The sequence below is a fragment of the Branchiostoma belcheri genome, unplaced genomic scaffold (genome assembly GCF_001625305.1).
Source record: "Branchiostoma belcheri isolate BF01 breed outbred unplaced genomic scaffold, Haploidv18h27 scaffold57, whole genome shotgun sequence".
In the NCBI taxonomy this organism is placed as follows: Eukaryota; Metazoa; Chordata; class Leptocardii; order Amphioxiformes; family Branchiostomatidae; genus Branchiostoma; species Branchiostoma belcheri.
In genome coordinates this window covers 519,430-531,253 of record NW_017804209.1, presented here as the reverse complement: position 1 = coordinate 531,253, position 11,824 = coordinate 519,430, and the positions used below count along the sequence as shown (strand labels likewise).

General features: G+C 45.3%; 2 protein-coding genes across 2 annotated transcripts in view; both read right to left on the bottom strand.

Annotated features, from left to right (window-relative positions):
• Positions 1–2,229, bottom strand: part of LOC109481632 (dermatopontin-like) — a 3,709-nt gene extending 1,480 nt beyond the window's left edge. Inside the window, exon 1 of the mRNA XM_019784211.1 lies at positions 1,611–2,229. Coding sequence (XP_019639770.1) covers positions 1,611–1,903 — 293 coding nt within the window. The 5' untranslated portion in view covers positions 1,904–2,229. The remainder of the gene's footprint in view (positions 1–1,610) is intronic.
• Positions 2,230–3,809: 1,580 nt separating this feature from the next.
• Positions 3,810–9,046, bottom strand: LOC109481631 (neurogenic locus notch homolog protein 2-like). Its single transcript, XM_019784210.1, has 4 exons — positions 8,923–9,046; positions 6,136–6,261; positions 4,887–4,964; positions 3,810–4,484 (listed from the first exon to the last, which is right to left on the bottom strand). Exons 1-4 carry the CDS (start codon positions 9,044–9,046, stop codon positions 4,375–4,377), a joined length of 438 nt encoding a protein of 145 aa, XP_019639769.1. The 3' UTR covers positions 3,810–4,374.
• Positions 9,047–11,824: the final 2,778 nt, after the last annotated feature.

Below are 11,824 nucleotides of genomic sequence, written 5' to 3'. Positions count from 1 at the left end.
TTTCTCTGTTGTTTCCTTGTCATTAGGCCATGTTGATTCGATTATATGAATGACATCCTCCGGGAGCCCCAAAACTGATGCGCGCGTGCGAATAAAAAAAAAAGTTTTAGCAAAAAAAAAAGTTCTTTTCATTATGAAATCTACATGGTCATGAGGGTTGAGCAAATGGCACAGAATATGGTTTGGCGAAAAATCTAGTCTTCAAGTTCATTTCTTTACAATTTCGTCTTTTTTCGTTTGATTTTGGCATTCTACGACATTGGTATAGTTTTTATTAATTTTTTTTGTAACTTATGGTATATTTTTGCTCATTTTGCAACTGTTTTGTACGATTTACAGTATGGTTGAAAACTTTTTTTTTGGAAACGGCCGAAAATTCATGCGCGCGCGGATGTCATTCATATAATCAAATCAACATGGCCTTATTAGGAAAAGCTCGTTTTCCCCTGGAACTAGCGTAAAGTAGAACTAGCTGCCACAAAGCAAAGGTTAGGTGTGACAGGTCGTTCAGTGTGCTTTATATCATTGAAACTTGTCCCTTTGTTATACAAAGATCAGGTCTCCATGGACCCATGACGTGGGTAGCAACCGTTTGGAAGAGTACCAAAGCCGACGAGGGCTGCATACATAGCCTCCACAGGATGCAAAAAACTGTCTGGTTTTGGGGGTCTTCATGGTCTTTGGGAGCTTTTATGTGCTATTTTCTGATTGCATATAGACAACATAGCCGGCCTGGTTGAATGAACTGGGTTAATCAGAAGACCACCAAACCCCCAGTTCTATAAGCCTGCTACGGAGGCTATGCCTACAAATGTAGCGGTGACACTGGATACACAAATAACGCGACATTGACAGAGCACAGCTATGGGCTGCATACAGCTGCGATCCTTCAGTCTGGATTTGGGGGGTGGGAGTGTATTCACAAAAATACAGGCAGAATACTCGTATCTACGTCTACACCAGAAATCCCCATTAGTCAACATTGATGTATAATTGTACAATAGTTTGAGTCGTGTGGCGCAACGGCAGCGTGCGCGACTCGGAATCAAGAGGTCACGGGTTCGAGTCCTGACATGCCACCGACCTTGTGCCCTTGGGAAAAGCACTTTACACGACTTTCCCCACTAGACTCAAGTGAAAATGAGTATTGTCTGTCCAGTATTCGTTTCTATGTGCGGGACACAACACCAGCAACAGCTGCCTCTGTTCCGCGTGTATTGCTCTGTTGCAATTTCAATAAATTAAATCAAAATCAAATATGCATAAACTTTACCCGAATTCCGTGTCGTAACCAGACGCGTTGCAGGCCGGTACAGGGTTGACAGTGGGGGCCGAGGACGACGAAGAGTTGGCCCGTCTGACCACATGTCCGATGTCCGGCTCAGCTTGCCGCGCTACACTGCTACTCCGCACGGGAATGATGCCTGTCCTTTCCCCTTCCTCAACAATGGACCTTTGAGCCTTGTGGGGAGGTTCTTCCGACGACACGACCCCCACCCCCCGGCTACGGGCATGGCATCCACAACCCTTCTCTAGCTTCACTAGAACTAGTCAACACTATGTACTATATAGGGCTAAAGCAGTATACAAGAAAAAAAAACAAACTTTACCCGAATTCCGTGTCGTACCCCGACGCGTTGCAGGCGGGTTCAGGGTTGACGGTGGGGGCCGGAGAAGAAGAGTTGGTCCGTCTGACCACATAGATGTCCGCAGACTGGATGCCCACAGGCTCGATGTCCGGCTCAGCTTGTCGCGCTACCCTGCTATTCCTTACTGCAGAGTCTTCCACATACTGCGAGTCAGGCCCAGTTTGCCGGGCAGCCCTGCCGCCCCGCACGGGGGTGGTGACGACTGCGGCCGTCAGGGGCAAAAGGAAAATCGCGGCGGCGGTCAGCGGAGACATGATGCCTGTCAGTGTGCTTTGACGGAAGTCGGCGACAAAGTACTAGTCTGTTCTAGAAACAATTTGATCCTTCAACGCCTAGCCTGGATATCTATAGTCTATAGTCTCGTATCAAAACGAAACATCAAAACGAAACGTCTAGTAAGGCTTCAATGTTGCCAGTCGGAAAACCTCCGAGTGACGTCCGAGTCGTCATGGTTACCGTATCCTAGCAACGCGGATATATTGTCATGGCAGCGTCCCCGACTGTCACTAGTATATATACTGTACCCCGGGACTAAAGTCGGCGGCAAAGTTTGTTGTCGATATATACTTTGATCCTTCAACGCCCGGATATCTACAGCCTACAGTCTCCTATCGAAATATCTAGTAGGGCTTATATCTAGTAGGGCTCCTATCTAGTAGGGCTCCTATCTAGTAGGGCTTATATCTAGTAGGGCTTATATCTAGTAGGGCTCCTATCTAGTAGGGCTCCTATCTAGTAGGGCTTATATCTAGTAGGGCTCCTATCTAATAGGGCTTATATCTAGTAGGGCTCCTATCTAGTAGGGCTCCTATTTAGTAGGGCTCCTATCTAGTAGGGCTTATATCTAGTAGGGCTCCTATCTAGTAGGGCTCCTATCTAGTAGGGCTTATATCTAGTAGGGCTCCTATCTAGTAGGGCTCCTATCTAGTAGGGCTCCTATCTAGTAGGGCTCCTATCTAGTAGGGCTCCTATCTAGTAGGGCTCCTATCTAGTAGGGCTCCTATCTAGTAGGGCTCCTATCTAGTAGGGCTCCTATCTAGTAGGGCTCCTATCTAGTAGGGCTCCTATCTAGTAGGGCTTCAATTCTGCCAGCCGTAAAACCTAGCAGGGACTGAAGACGCCATCAGAGTTTTAACTTGTTGCCGAAACACGCCTATATGTCGCCCCCTGAATATACAAGTAGCTCCCCAAAGGAACGTCTTGTCAGGGCTCGGTGTTGTCAGCAGCCTGGAGATCTCAGGATGACGTCCGGAAGGCCTTGGTTACCGTATCCTAGCAACGCGGTGACGTCGTCATGGTAACGCTGGAGGCCCGACTGTACTGTACCCCGGGATGGATACTGGCAAAGTTTTGACTTTTTGCCGCCTGAATATACAAACGGAACGTCTGATAAGGGTCCGGTGTTGTCTGTACAGTAGCTGGTGTCAAGCCATAAACATGATCCTGCCAAATACATGACTCCGACACGACTTGGGGGTCTCCGATATACCTGAGACAAGGGGTGGGAGGGGTTTGGTCGCGATGTGGGAGACTAAACCTAACCTAACCCAACCTAACCTAACCTAACCCCAATCGTAAGTCTAACCCTAGCCCTGAATAATGATCCCAACTCTAGTCCCAACTTTAACACAAACCTAACCCCAACCCAAGCCCTACTACCCTAGCCCTAAACACCTGACCTCTTACGTATGTGGCAGCTCAATGATTTTGCTCAACACTGGGAGATCTTCGAATGACGTCCGGACGGCCATGGTTACCGTATCCTAGCAACGCGGTTACGTCGTCATGGCAACGCTGGGGGCCTGTATATATATTCTATGGGTAAAGGTCCAGGAAACGACGAGTGGTGAGGGTCTTACACTATAGTACTTATCATATAGTGCGCTGACAATGGCTATGCTACAACATAATCAAAGAAGTAAACTAACTGTGCACTGATTGTAGTAGTGAACTCCGGAGAAAAGCCATCGGGCTTTAAGTTACTTGTTGAGCAAAGGAATTTACAGTAAGAAATGCACTGTTTGCTGTGTAATGGGGAGGGGTGTTACAAAGTCTGCGGCCAGTCTATAATGGTAGCATTTTTGGAACCTGAACGTTTCTTTCACACTGCAAATACAGAAAAGACTCAAGTAACACCCGACTACAACAACGTGTCATGTTACATCTCTCCATGTTACATCTCTCCATGTTACACCTCTCCCTGTTACACCTCTCCGTGTTACACCTCTCCATGTTACACCTCTCCATGTTACACCTCTCAATGTTACACCTCTCCATGTTACATCTCTCCATGTTACACCTCTCCATGTTACATCTCTCCATGTTACACCTCCCCATGTTACACCTCTCCATGTTACATCTCTCCGTGTTACACCTCTCCATGTTACATCTCTCCATGTTACATCTCCCCATGTCCACTCCATGTTATATTAGCATGATAGTTCATCTGAGTTGGTAAAATACATGAAGAAAATTAAACTGTTCTCCAAGTCAACAACGAAAATAACTCACCAGAAATTTTCGACTGAGTCTCACCATGTTACATCTCTACAATGTCATGTTTAATACACCACTCATTGTCACATTTGTTCTTGTTACATCTCGTCTTGTTACATCTATTCAAAATGCCTCTAAAGCCCACAATAGTGCGCAGCAGAACTAAGTGCGAAGTAGTCAATAGACCATGAGTTGGTTCTCAGTCGCAGCTCTGTCTGGCACCTGACACCTAGCGGGGCCGGCATGAAAAAGACGCCTGACCCTCCTCCTTGCAGTACATGTCGTCTGGGCAGGAGGCGCTGCTGCACTGGTAAGGTGAGCCTGTCCTTGTGCCGGGCTCTGGTTTCAATCAAAAAGGGGGAAAGAAATGATTTCAGTTACAGGTTCATAGTCATTTGATTATGTGAAAGGGGCTTAACTCCCAACCATGGTCGGGAGAAGGTTGGGGGCCATGGTCGGGAGGAGGTCGGGAGGAGGTCGGGAGGAGGTCGGGAGACCATGGTCGGAGGAGGTCGGGAGACCATGGTCGGCAGGAGGTCGGGAGACCATGTTACACCATGAGGTCGGGAGACCATGGTCGGGAGGAGGTCGGGAGCCATGGTCGGGACGAGGTCGGGAGGCCATTCGGGGGAGGTCGGGAGCCATGGTCGGGAGGAGGTCGGGAGCCATGGTCGGCAGGAGATTGGGAGCCATGGTCGGCTGTGTCTGACAGGTGCTTACGTCTGTATTACTCGTCCTTACCTATGCAGAGGAAATGAGTCGGCTGATCATCGCAGGTCCAACCGGGCGGGCAGGACGCAACCGAGCACCTCTGTATGGCTGGAGAATAACAACAGACATAAGGCCACAGCAAGTAAATTTTATGGATGACATCCTCTGCAGACTCCAAATCTAATGCGAGCGGGTGAAAAAAAAACAAGGCGGGCCGAAAAAAACAAGGTTCCTATATTTTAAAATTTTAACTCAATCATTGTACAAATGGTTTTTATTCAGTGGGAACATCACATATACACAGCCAGCATCACATATCACTGCATCAAAGTAAGAAATAAAACATTAAATCAAAGCCTTTTCTTGTTTCCTCTCTTCATAGTTATCTGCCATCCACCTTCCGGCATGGCAACAGGCATCTTTGCCGAATTCGGCATGTTGTTAATTACATAGTATTTTTTTTTTACATGTTCCAAACTTTTTGATGTAAAATGACAATAGGGATACTCTACGACCTTTGTCGCACCCACACACCAAGCGCCCATCACACCAATTAAGAAGAGTAGGGATCCTTCCCGGTGTGAGTGGAACAAACCTTACAGTCTGGTCTCAGGTTTGACATCTTGAAAAGGCGATGGTTACCTGGTTTGTCAATCGTTTCGCACAACTGATTATATCCTAAAATATATGGAGAAACAGTAAACAACTAGAAAGGCCGACATTTGCTTGGGAGCAAATGCGGCAGATGGCTTCACCACATCCCCCATACTGAAAATGGATCTATCCCACGATGGCTGCCAATAGTCTATACCCCCATGCAGCAATGGAATCTTCCAATGCCGGAAATAGCCAAAAAGCCATATTTTAATAATTTTAAAGTGGTCTATGTCAAAATTGTGAATGACATTCTTTGGACATGTGTCCAAGGTATCCCCATACCGAATTTCAGGTCATTTGGTTTTAGTACCGGGGCTCCAGATCCAAAAATGTATATTTTTGGCCTCAAAAATGGTCAAAAAACCCAAATAAAACAATTTAAAAAAAATGAAAGACTGTCTGGGGGTATTTTCCCACTCTACATCCATGCCAAATTTCAGGTCATTTGGTTGAAAAACGGCTGAGTTGAATCCATCCCTTTAGTCTTTAGAGAAATGGCAGGAGGAGGAGGAGGAGGAGGAGGAGAAGAAACATGAGGGAACACAATATGTCTTCACCACATAGTGGTGAAGCCATAAATATTCTTTGGGAAACATCTTGAAGAATGCAGAACGATTCTTACCCGCGCGATTCTCACAGAACTTTCCGTTGAAGCCGCTGGGGCATGTACAGACGGCATCCGTTCCGCCGAAACAGGAGGTGCAGGTCCCGCCGTGCAGACAGACGTTATGTTCACACGGGGCGGTTTCTGAGAAAAAGATGAATAACAGTTTTTTTTTTTAACGGTATCGCTCAATGCAAGGCCAATTATACGAGTATTTGGCCACTTCTAGGCATAGAGCTAGAGGTACTTAGGTTAAGGGTGGATCATTGTTTTGAAGCTTTGTGGATTGTAATCGGACGGAAAGCAGCTGATTGGAAGAGAGTTCCATAATTTTGCAGTCCGGGGAAAGAAGCTGTTGTTGTAATATGACTTGGAGACAGGTATGTTAACGGTGTATTGATGAGAACTGGAAGAGAACCTAGTGGCACGCTGAAAGGTTCTGAGTGGCGGAACAAGAAGTGCAAGTTCTCCTGGACATCGACCGTGAAAGTATGTGTAAAAGAGGGATAGCGATGCAACATTGCGTCTGTGTGAGAGGGAATCCAGCTTTGTGGCCAGAGAATGGCCGATGGCAACACAGATTCTCCTTTGAATGCGGTCTTTTAACAGTTTAACAGTTTATTGAAAAATCAGTCTCGCAGCGTGTTCAAAACAAGCTGAAAAACACTGACTGTACAATCGTAACTAAACATACAATACATGACGAAACAGCACACCCATAAATACCAAATGCATCGCCATGAGCACTGAAGTTAAGACAAGAAACGTCCAGAACAGTCTTACTAAGAAGACTTATTATACAGGCGTATGGCCTGGTGCAAGAATGATTTTTTTCAGTCTTTATGTACGAGCAGCTGGCACCGTAAAGCGACGGTCACAACCCGCCGTACGTGCTTTTTGTCGGTACGTTTTTTGGGAGGCTACGTCTGCTACGTTTTTTCTGAAAACGTAGGGAAGGAGTGGCGTCGACGCACGTCACTCGCAAGGCACTCGCAGGGTTGCGCAAGGTGTAAGAGTGTGGTCTGCACGTTACGTCTGTCCGTGAGCGGTCTCTGTGCGATTGCAACTTTCGATTGCGAAGGATCCGTAAGGAGGCCGTACTCACACGTGCTTCTTCCGCACGGCACGTACGGGGCACGCACGTCGCTCGTACTCGCACGCAGGGGTGGTGAATCCGTAGACCGCACGTAGAGAAAGTTTTACATGCACTTAAAGTTCTACGGCGTGTCTGCTTGCTCCCAAATTCGTAGGATTCTGTACGGAGGCGGTACTCACCACGCACGGATGCCCTACGTTTGCCCACGTTTTTGCACGTAGACAGCACGCAGAAGCACGTACGGCGGGTTGTGACCGTCGCTTAAGTGCTGCGCCACTTCTCAAAGTCCTCCCGGTTGCCGTTGTCCTGACTGGTGGCATCAGGTCATGTAGGGGGTGACCCTCGTCCAGCATACTCATACACTACAACTTTAAAGAAACATATCAGGGATTGGCTGCAAAACTAAAGTGGACACTTCCCAACCTCTGCAATTATGGTGGTAGTGCGACGACTGTTGTAGAATTACTAGCTCTTAACTGTATTGAGACCTCTGACCTCTCAGCAGCTTTATACCCTATGTTGTATTCTCATCTCCCATGTCGTATTTCATTGCTATGTTGCATTTTATTTGCTATGTTGTATCTAAGCTACGTTTGCTTCTTGTATATGTATGTATGTATAGTATAATTCAGTGTTTGTATTCAATACGACTCCAGGAAGACTAGTGTTGTATTCTTGATTGTACGCACTAATGGAGATCGATCAAATAAACAAACAATAAACAATAAACAATAAACAACAATACTCTTCAGTAACGTCACAATAAATATCATGCAATGCTTCCGACAATAGTTTCATCGGGTTGGTAAAGTATAGGATACAGGAATTTTCTTTTACACAACCAAGGTAGTTTACCTTGGTGACGTTTCCGTGTCTATCACATTTAGCGGCGGGAAGCAGAACTCCAGTCAGAAGCTCTGACGAAAGTCTCTGATAGACATCGAAACGTCAGCAATGGAAACAATCTTGGTTGTGTAAAAGAAGACTATGTAATGCAGTGCTATTCGCAATGCAATTATAGTATGTTACGTGACGCCATGTTCTGCCTTTTCCTGTTCTCCTGTGGTATGCTGCGTTGAAATATAGAAAACAAGTAAAGAAAAACTGGGTAGCACTTTAGAAATGTGAATAGAACTACTTACAACCAAGACCAGGAGCTAGAATTGGTATATTCAAACAGCTGCAGGTTTATGATTTCTTGATTGCGTGCCTACGTAAGTAGGGCTTAATTCAAAATATCGCTTTCCAAACCTACGTCAAACTTCAGACTACCGTTCGTACTTTTAAGTTGTGTAAGGCCATGTTGACTTGATTATATGGATGACATCCTCCGGGAACCCCAAAATTGATGCGCGCGTGCGAATAAAAAAAGTTTTGCAAAAAAAAAGTTGTTTTCATTATGAAATCTACGTGGTCATGAGGGTTGAACAAATGGGACAGAATATGGTTTGGCGAATAATCTAGTCTTCAAGTTCATTTCTTTACAATTTCGTCTTTTTTCATTTGATTTTGGCATTCTACGACATCGGTATGGTTTTTTGTAACTTACGGTATATTTTTGCTCATTTTGCAACTGTTTTGTACGATTTACAGTATGGTTGAAAACTTTTTTTTTGGAAACGGCCGAAAATTCATGCGCGCGCGGATGTCATCCATATAATCAAATCAACATGGCCTAATTTGATGATAAAATCTGCTAGTAAACTCACCAGACTGACAGATGTAGCTATGCCTCTCCGTGCAGGACGTTGTTTTAGCCCTGTGGCCGTCCGCATTGTCCAACAGAACACACAGCGCGCAAGGCATACCGGGTGAATCTTCTGCCCAGTCCATACCGGCTACCTGGTCTGAAACAAGGATCTTGTTAGGAATTCCAGAAACTCCAGAAACTCCACAACTCCAGAAACTCGAGGACCGACGTGTCTCTCTGTGTCTGAAGTTTGCCCAGAAGCTGTACAAGTCTGAACAGTACAGACATTGGTTTCCTCGACTTCGGGGAGAGATCAGTGGGAGGGAAACAAGACAGAACAAAAAACTAGACCAATTGCCAGCACGCACAGCAAGATATGCGAAAAGCCCATTGCCTTACCTCGTCCAGCTTTTAAACAGCACTCTGTAATGTAATCCTGTAATGTACATGCCTTTATATACTTTGATTTTAATCTAGTACTTTTAATGAGGTTGGTATTTTAACTTTTAGTTTTGTTTTGTAAAAATGTAATGATTATATTGTCACAATATGTTTTTATATAACGTACGGGACATGTAATTCAGCCTTCGGGCTGTGAGGTGTTTCAAATAAAACCCGCATCATAACCCGCATTATAGAATCCTTACTGATAGAGAATTGCATCAGTTTTGTTTTGGACAATTTGAAGTTTTGCTACACTCAGTTTTCTGTTTGAGCCTTTATTTAGGCAACATCAAGTAAATTTTGTGGATGACATCCTCTGCGGACTCCAAATCTAATGCGTGCGGGCGAAAAAAAAACAAGGCGGGCCGAAAAAAACAAGGTTCCTACGTTTTAAAATTTTGACTCAATCATTGTACAAATGGTTTTGATTCGGTGGGAACATCACATTTACACAGCCAACATCACATATCACTGCATCAAAGTAAGAAACAAAACATAAAATCAGAGCCTTGTCTTGTCTCCTCTCTTCATAGTTATCTACCATCCACCTTCCGGCATGGCAACAGACATCTTTGCCCATTTTCGGCCTGTTGACCACTGTCAGAAGGCAACAAAATTTTTTTTTTTCAAAATCAGGCGAAAATTAATGCGTGCGCTGATGTCATCCATAAAAATTACTTGCTGTGGCCTTATGAAAAACTCCGGTCGATGGTAACGGCACAGGTAATGGAATAATCCTAATAAACCATACAGTTAGGCCATGTTGATTTGATTATATGGATGACATCCTCCGGGAGCCCCAAAACTTATGCGCGCGTTCCCACAATGCCTAGTAAGAAGGGGATATACGTAATGCGACCGTGCGAGTAGGAGAGTCTTCGGTAGAGGGTGAAACGATAGAAGGTACGACATTAATTCCAACAAAAATGCAATTATGGCATGCGCTTTATACTAGACAAATAAGGCCATGTTGATTTGATTATATGGATGACATCCTCCGGGAGCCCCAAAACTGATGCGCGCCTTCGAATAAAAAAAAGTTTTGCAAAAAAAAAAAGTTCTTTTCATTATGAAATCTACGTGGTCATGAGGGTTGAGCAAATGGCACAGAATATGGTTTGGCGAATAATCTAGTCTTCAAGTTCATTTCTTTACAATTTCGTCTTTTGTCGTTTGATTTTGGCATTCTACGACATTGGTATAGTTTTTAGTAATTTTTTTTGTAACTTATGGTATATTTTTGCTCATTTTGCAACTGTTTTGTACGATTTACAGTATGGTTGAAAACTTTTTTTTTTGAAACGGCCGAAAATTAATGCGCGCGTGGATGTCATCCATATAATCAAATCAACATGGCCTTACTGAACCTGCCAGGACGGTTTACCAGCGCATGCGGTCTACGTGTTGAACCTACCAGGTGTCGCCAGGGGTCGCTTCTCTGCGTCAATCGCTGTGACACAGTGCCATCAATTTATCATGGCGGGCCGCTTTTAAGTGACAAATTCGCCGCGGAACACGATCGGAAATCACTAACAAAGCCGTCACAGGACCACAGTAAACCACGGTAAGGTCATAGTTGGCACATGTAGAAATGGATGGTGAAATACGATAGGGCTGGTCTTGCAATGACACTGTAAGAAACAGGAGGAGACAGTAAAAAACCCTCTGGTCCCGGGCCGGGGTTCGAACCCACAACCTCCCGGGCCCCAGTCAGACGCTCTAACCTCTCCGCTAAAAGGTCTAGACCCGTTTGCCGGATCTGTTGGTAGCGCCTATAAACCCCCCACTGTTACAACACGTCACTTAAGGCACAGTAACATTTCGTACTACGATTTTTTTAACGCAGGTTTTTAGTAGCAAAGACTGTGATACGATAGAACCCACCCTCAGCAAGAATCTACGACAATCTTTTCCATCATATATAAGACAGCTGAACACATGCCTACGAAAGCTACAAATTGTGTGCTTGTGATGGGGGTTTGAGGTCTGAGACGTATGAAAATCGAGAATTATTATATATCACACGGACTAAATTTCACACGCCAACCACTGGCCATTCAGACATCACAGATGCAGAGAATTCAAACTTGCAGGCTGGCCGGTTCGCCCCTATCGCTCTATGACCACCGCCCCACCCCATCTAACACACGCTAGTTCTGCTTACACTTCGGATTCCATCTATAGATTTTAATTGGTCTAATGTGTACATGTAGTTTATACACGGGCCGGGTGGTACTTAGCCTCCTTCGCAGTCTTGTTGGGCGTCGGCGTAATATTTTCTCTGAGCGACGCGAGTAATATGCGGCCGCGAGGGATGGTTTGCTGCCGAGGGACGCGCTCCAACGCGAAACCTTCTCTCCGTGGCAAAAAGTCCCTCGGCAGCAAATCGTCCCTCGCGGCGGCATATTACTCGCGTCGACTCAGAGAAAAAATTACGCCGACGCCCAACAAGACTGCGAAGGAGGCTGGGTTGTACT

Bases quoted from the DNA above. Each gene is read 5' to 3' on its own strand.
- LOC109481631 (XM_019784210.1), bottom strand. From the start codon at position 9,046: ATGGACTGGGCAGAAGATTCACCCGGTATGCCTTGCGCGCTGTGTGTT. The intron at 6,262-8,922 runs GTGAGTTTACTA...TCTTTTTCTCAG, and splicing joins TAGCTACATCTGTCAGTCTG to AAACCGCCCCGTGTGAACAT. The intron at 4,485-4,886 runs GTAAGGACGAGT...GATTGAAACCAG, and splicing joins GACTCATTTCCTCTGCATAG to AGCCCGGCACAAGGACAGGC.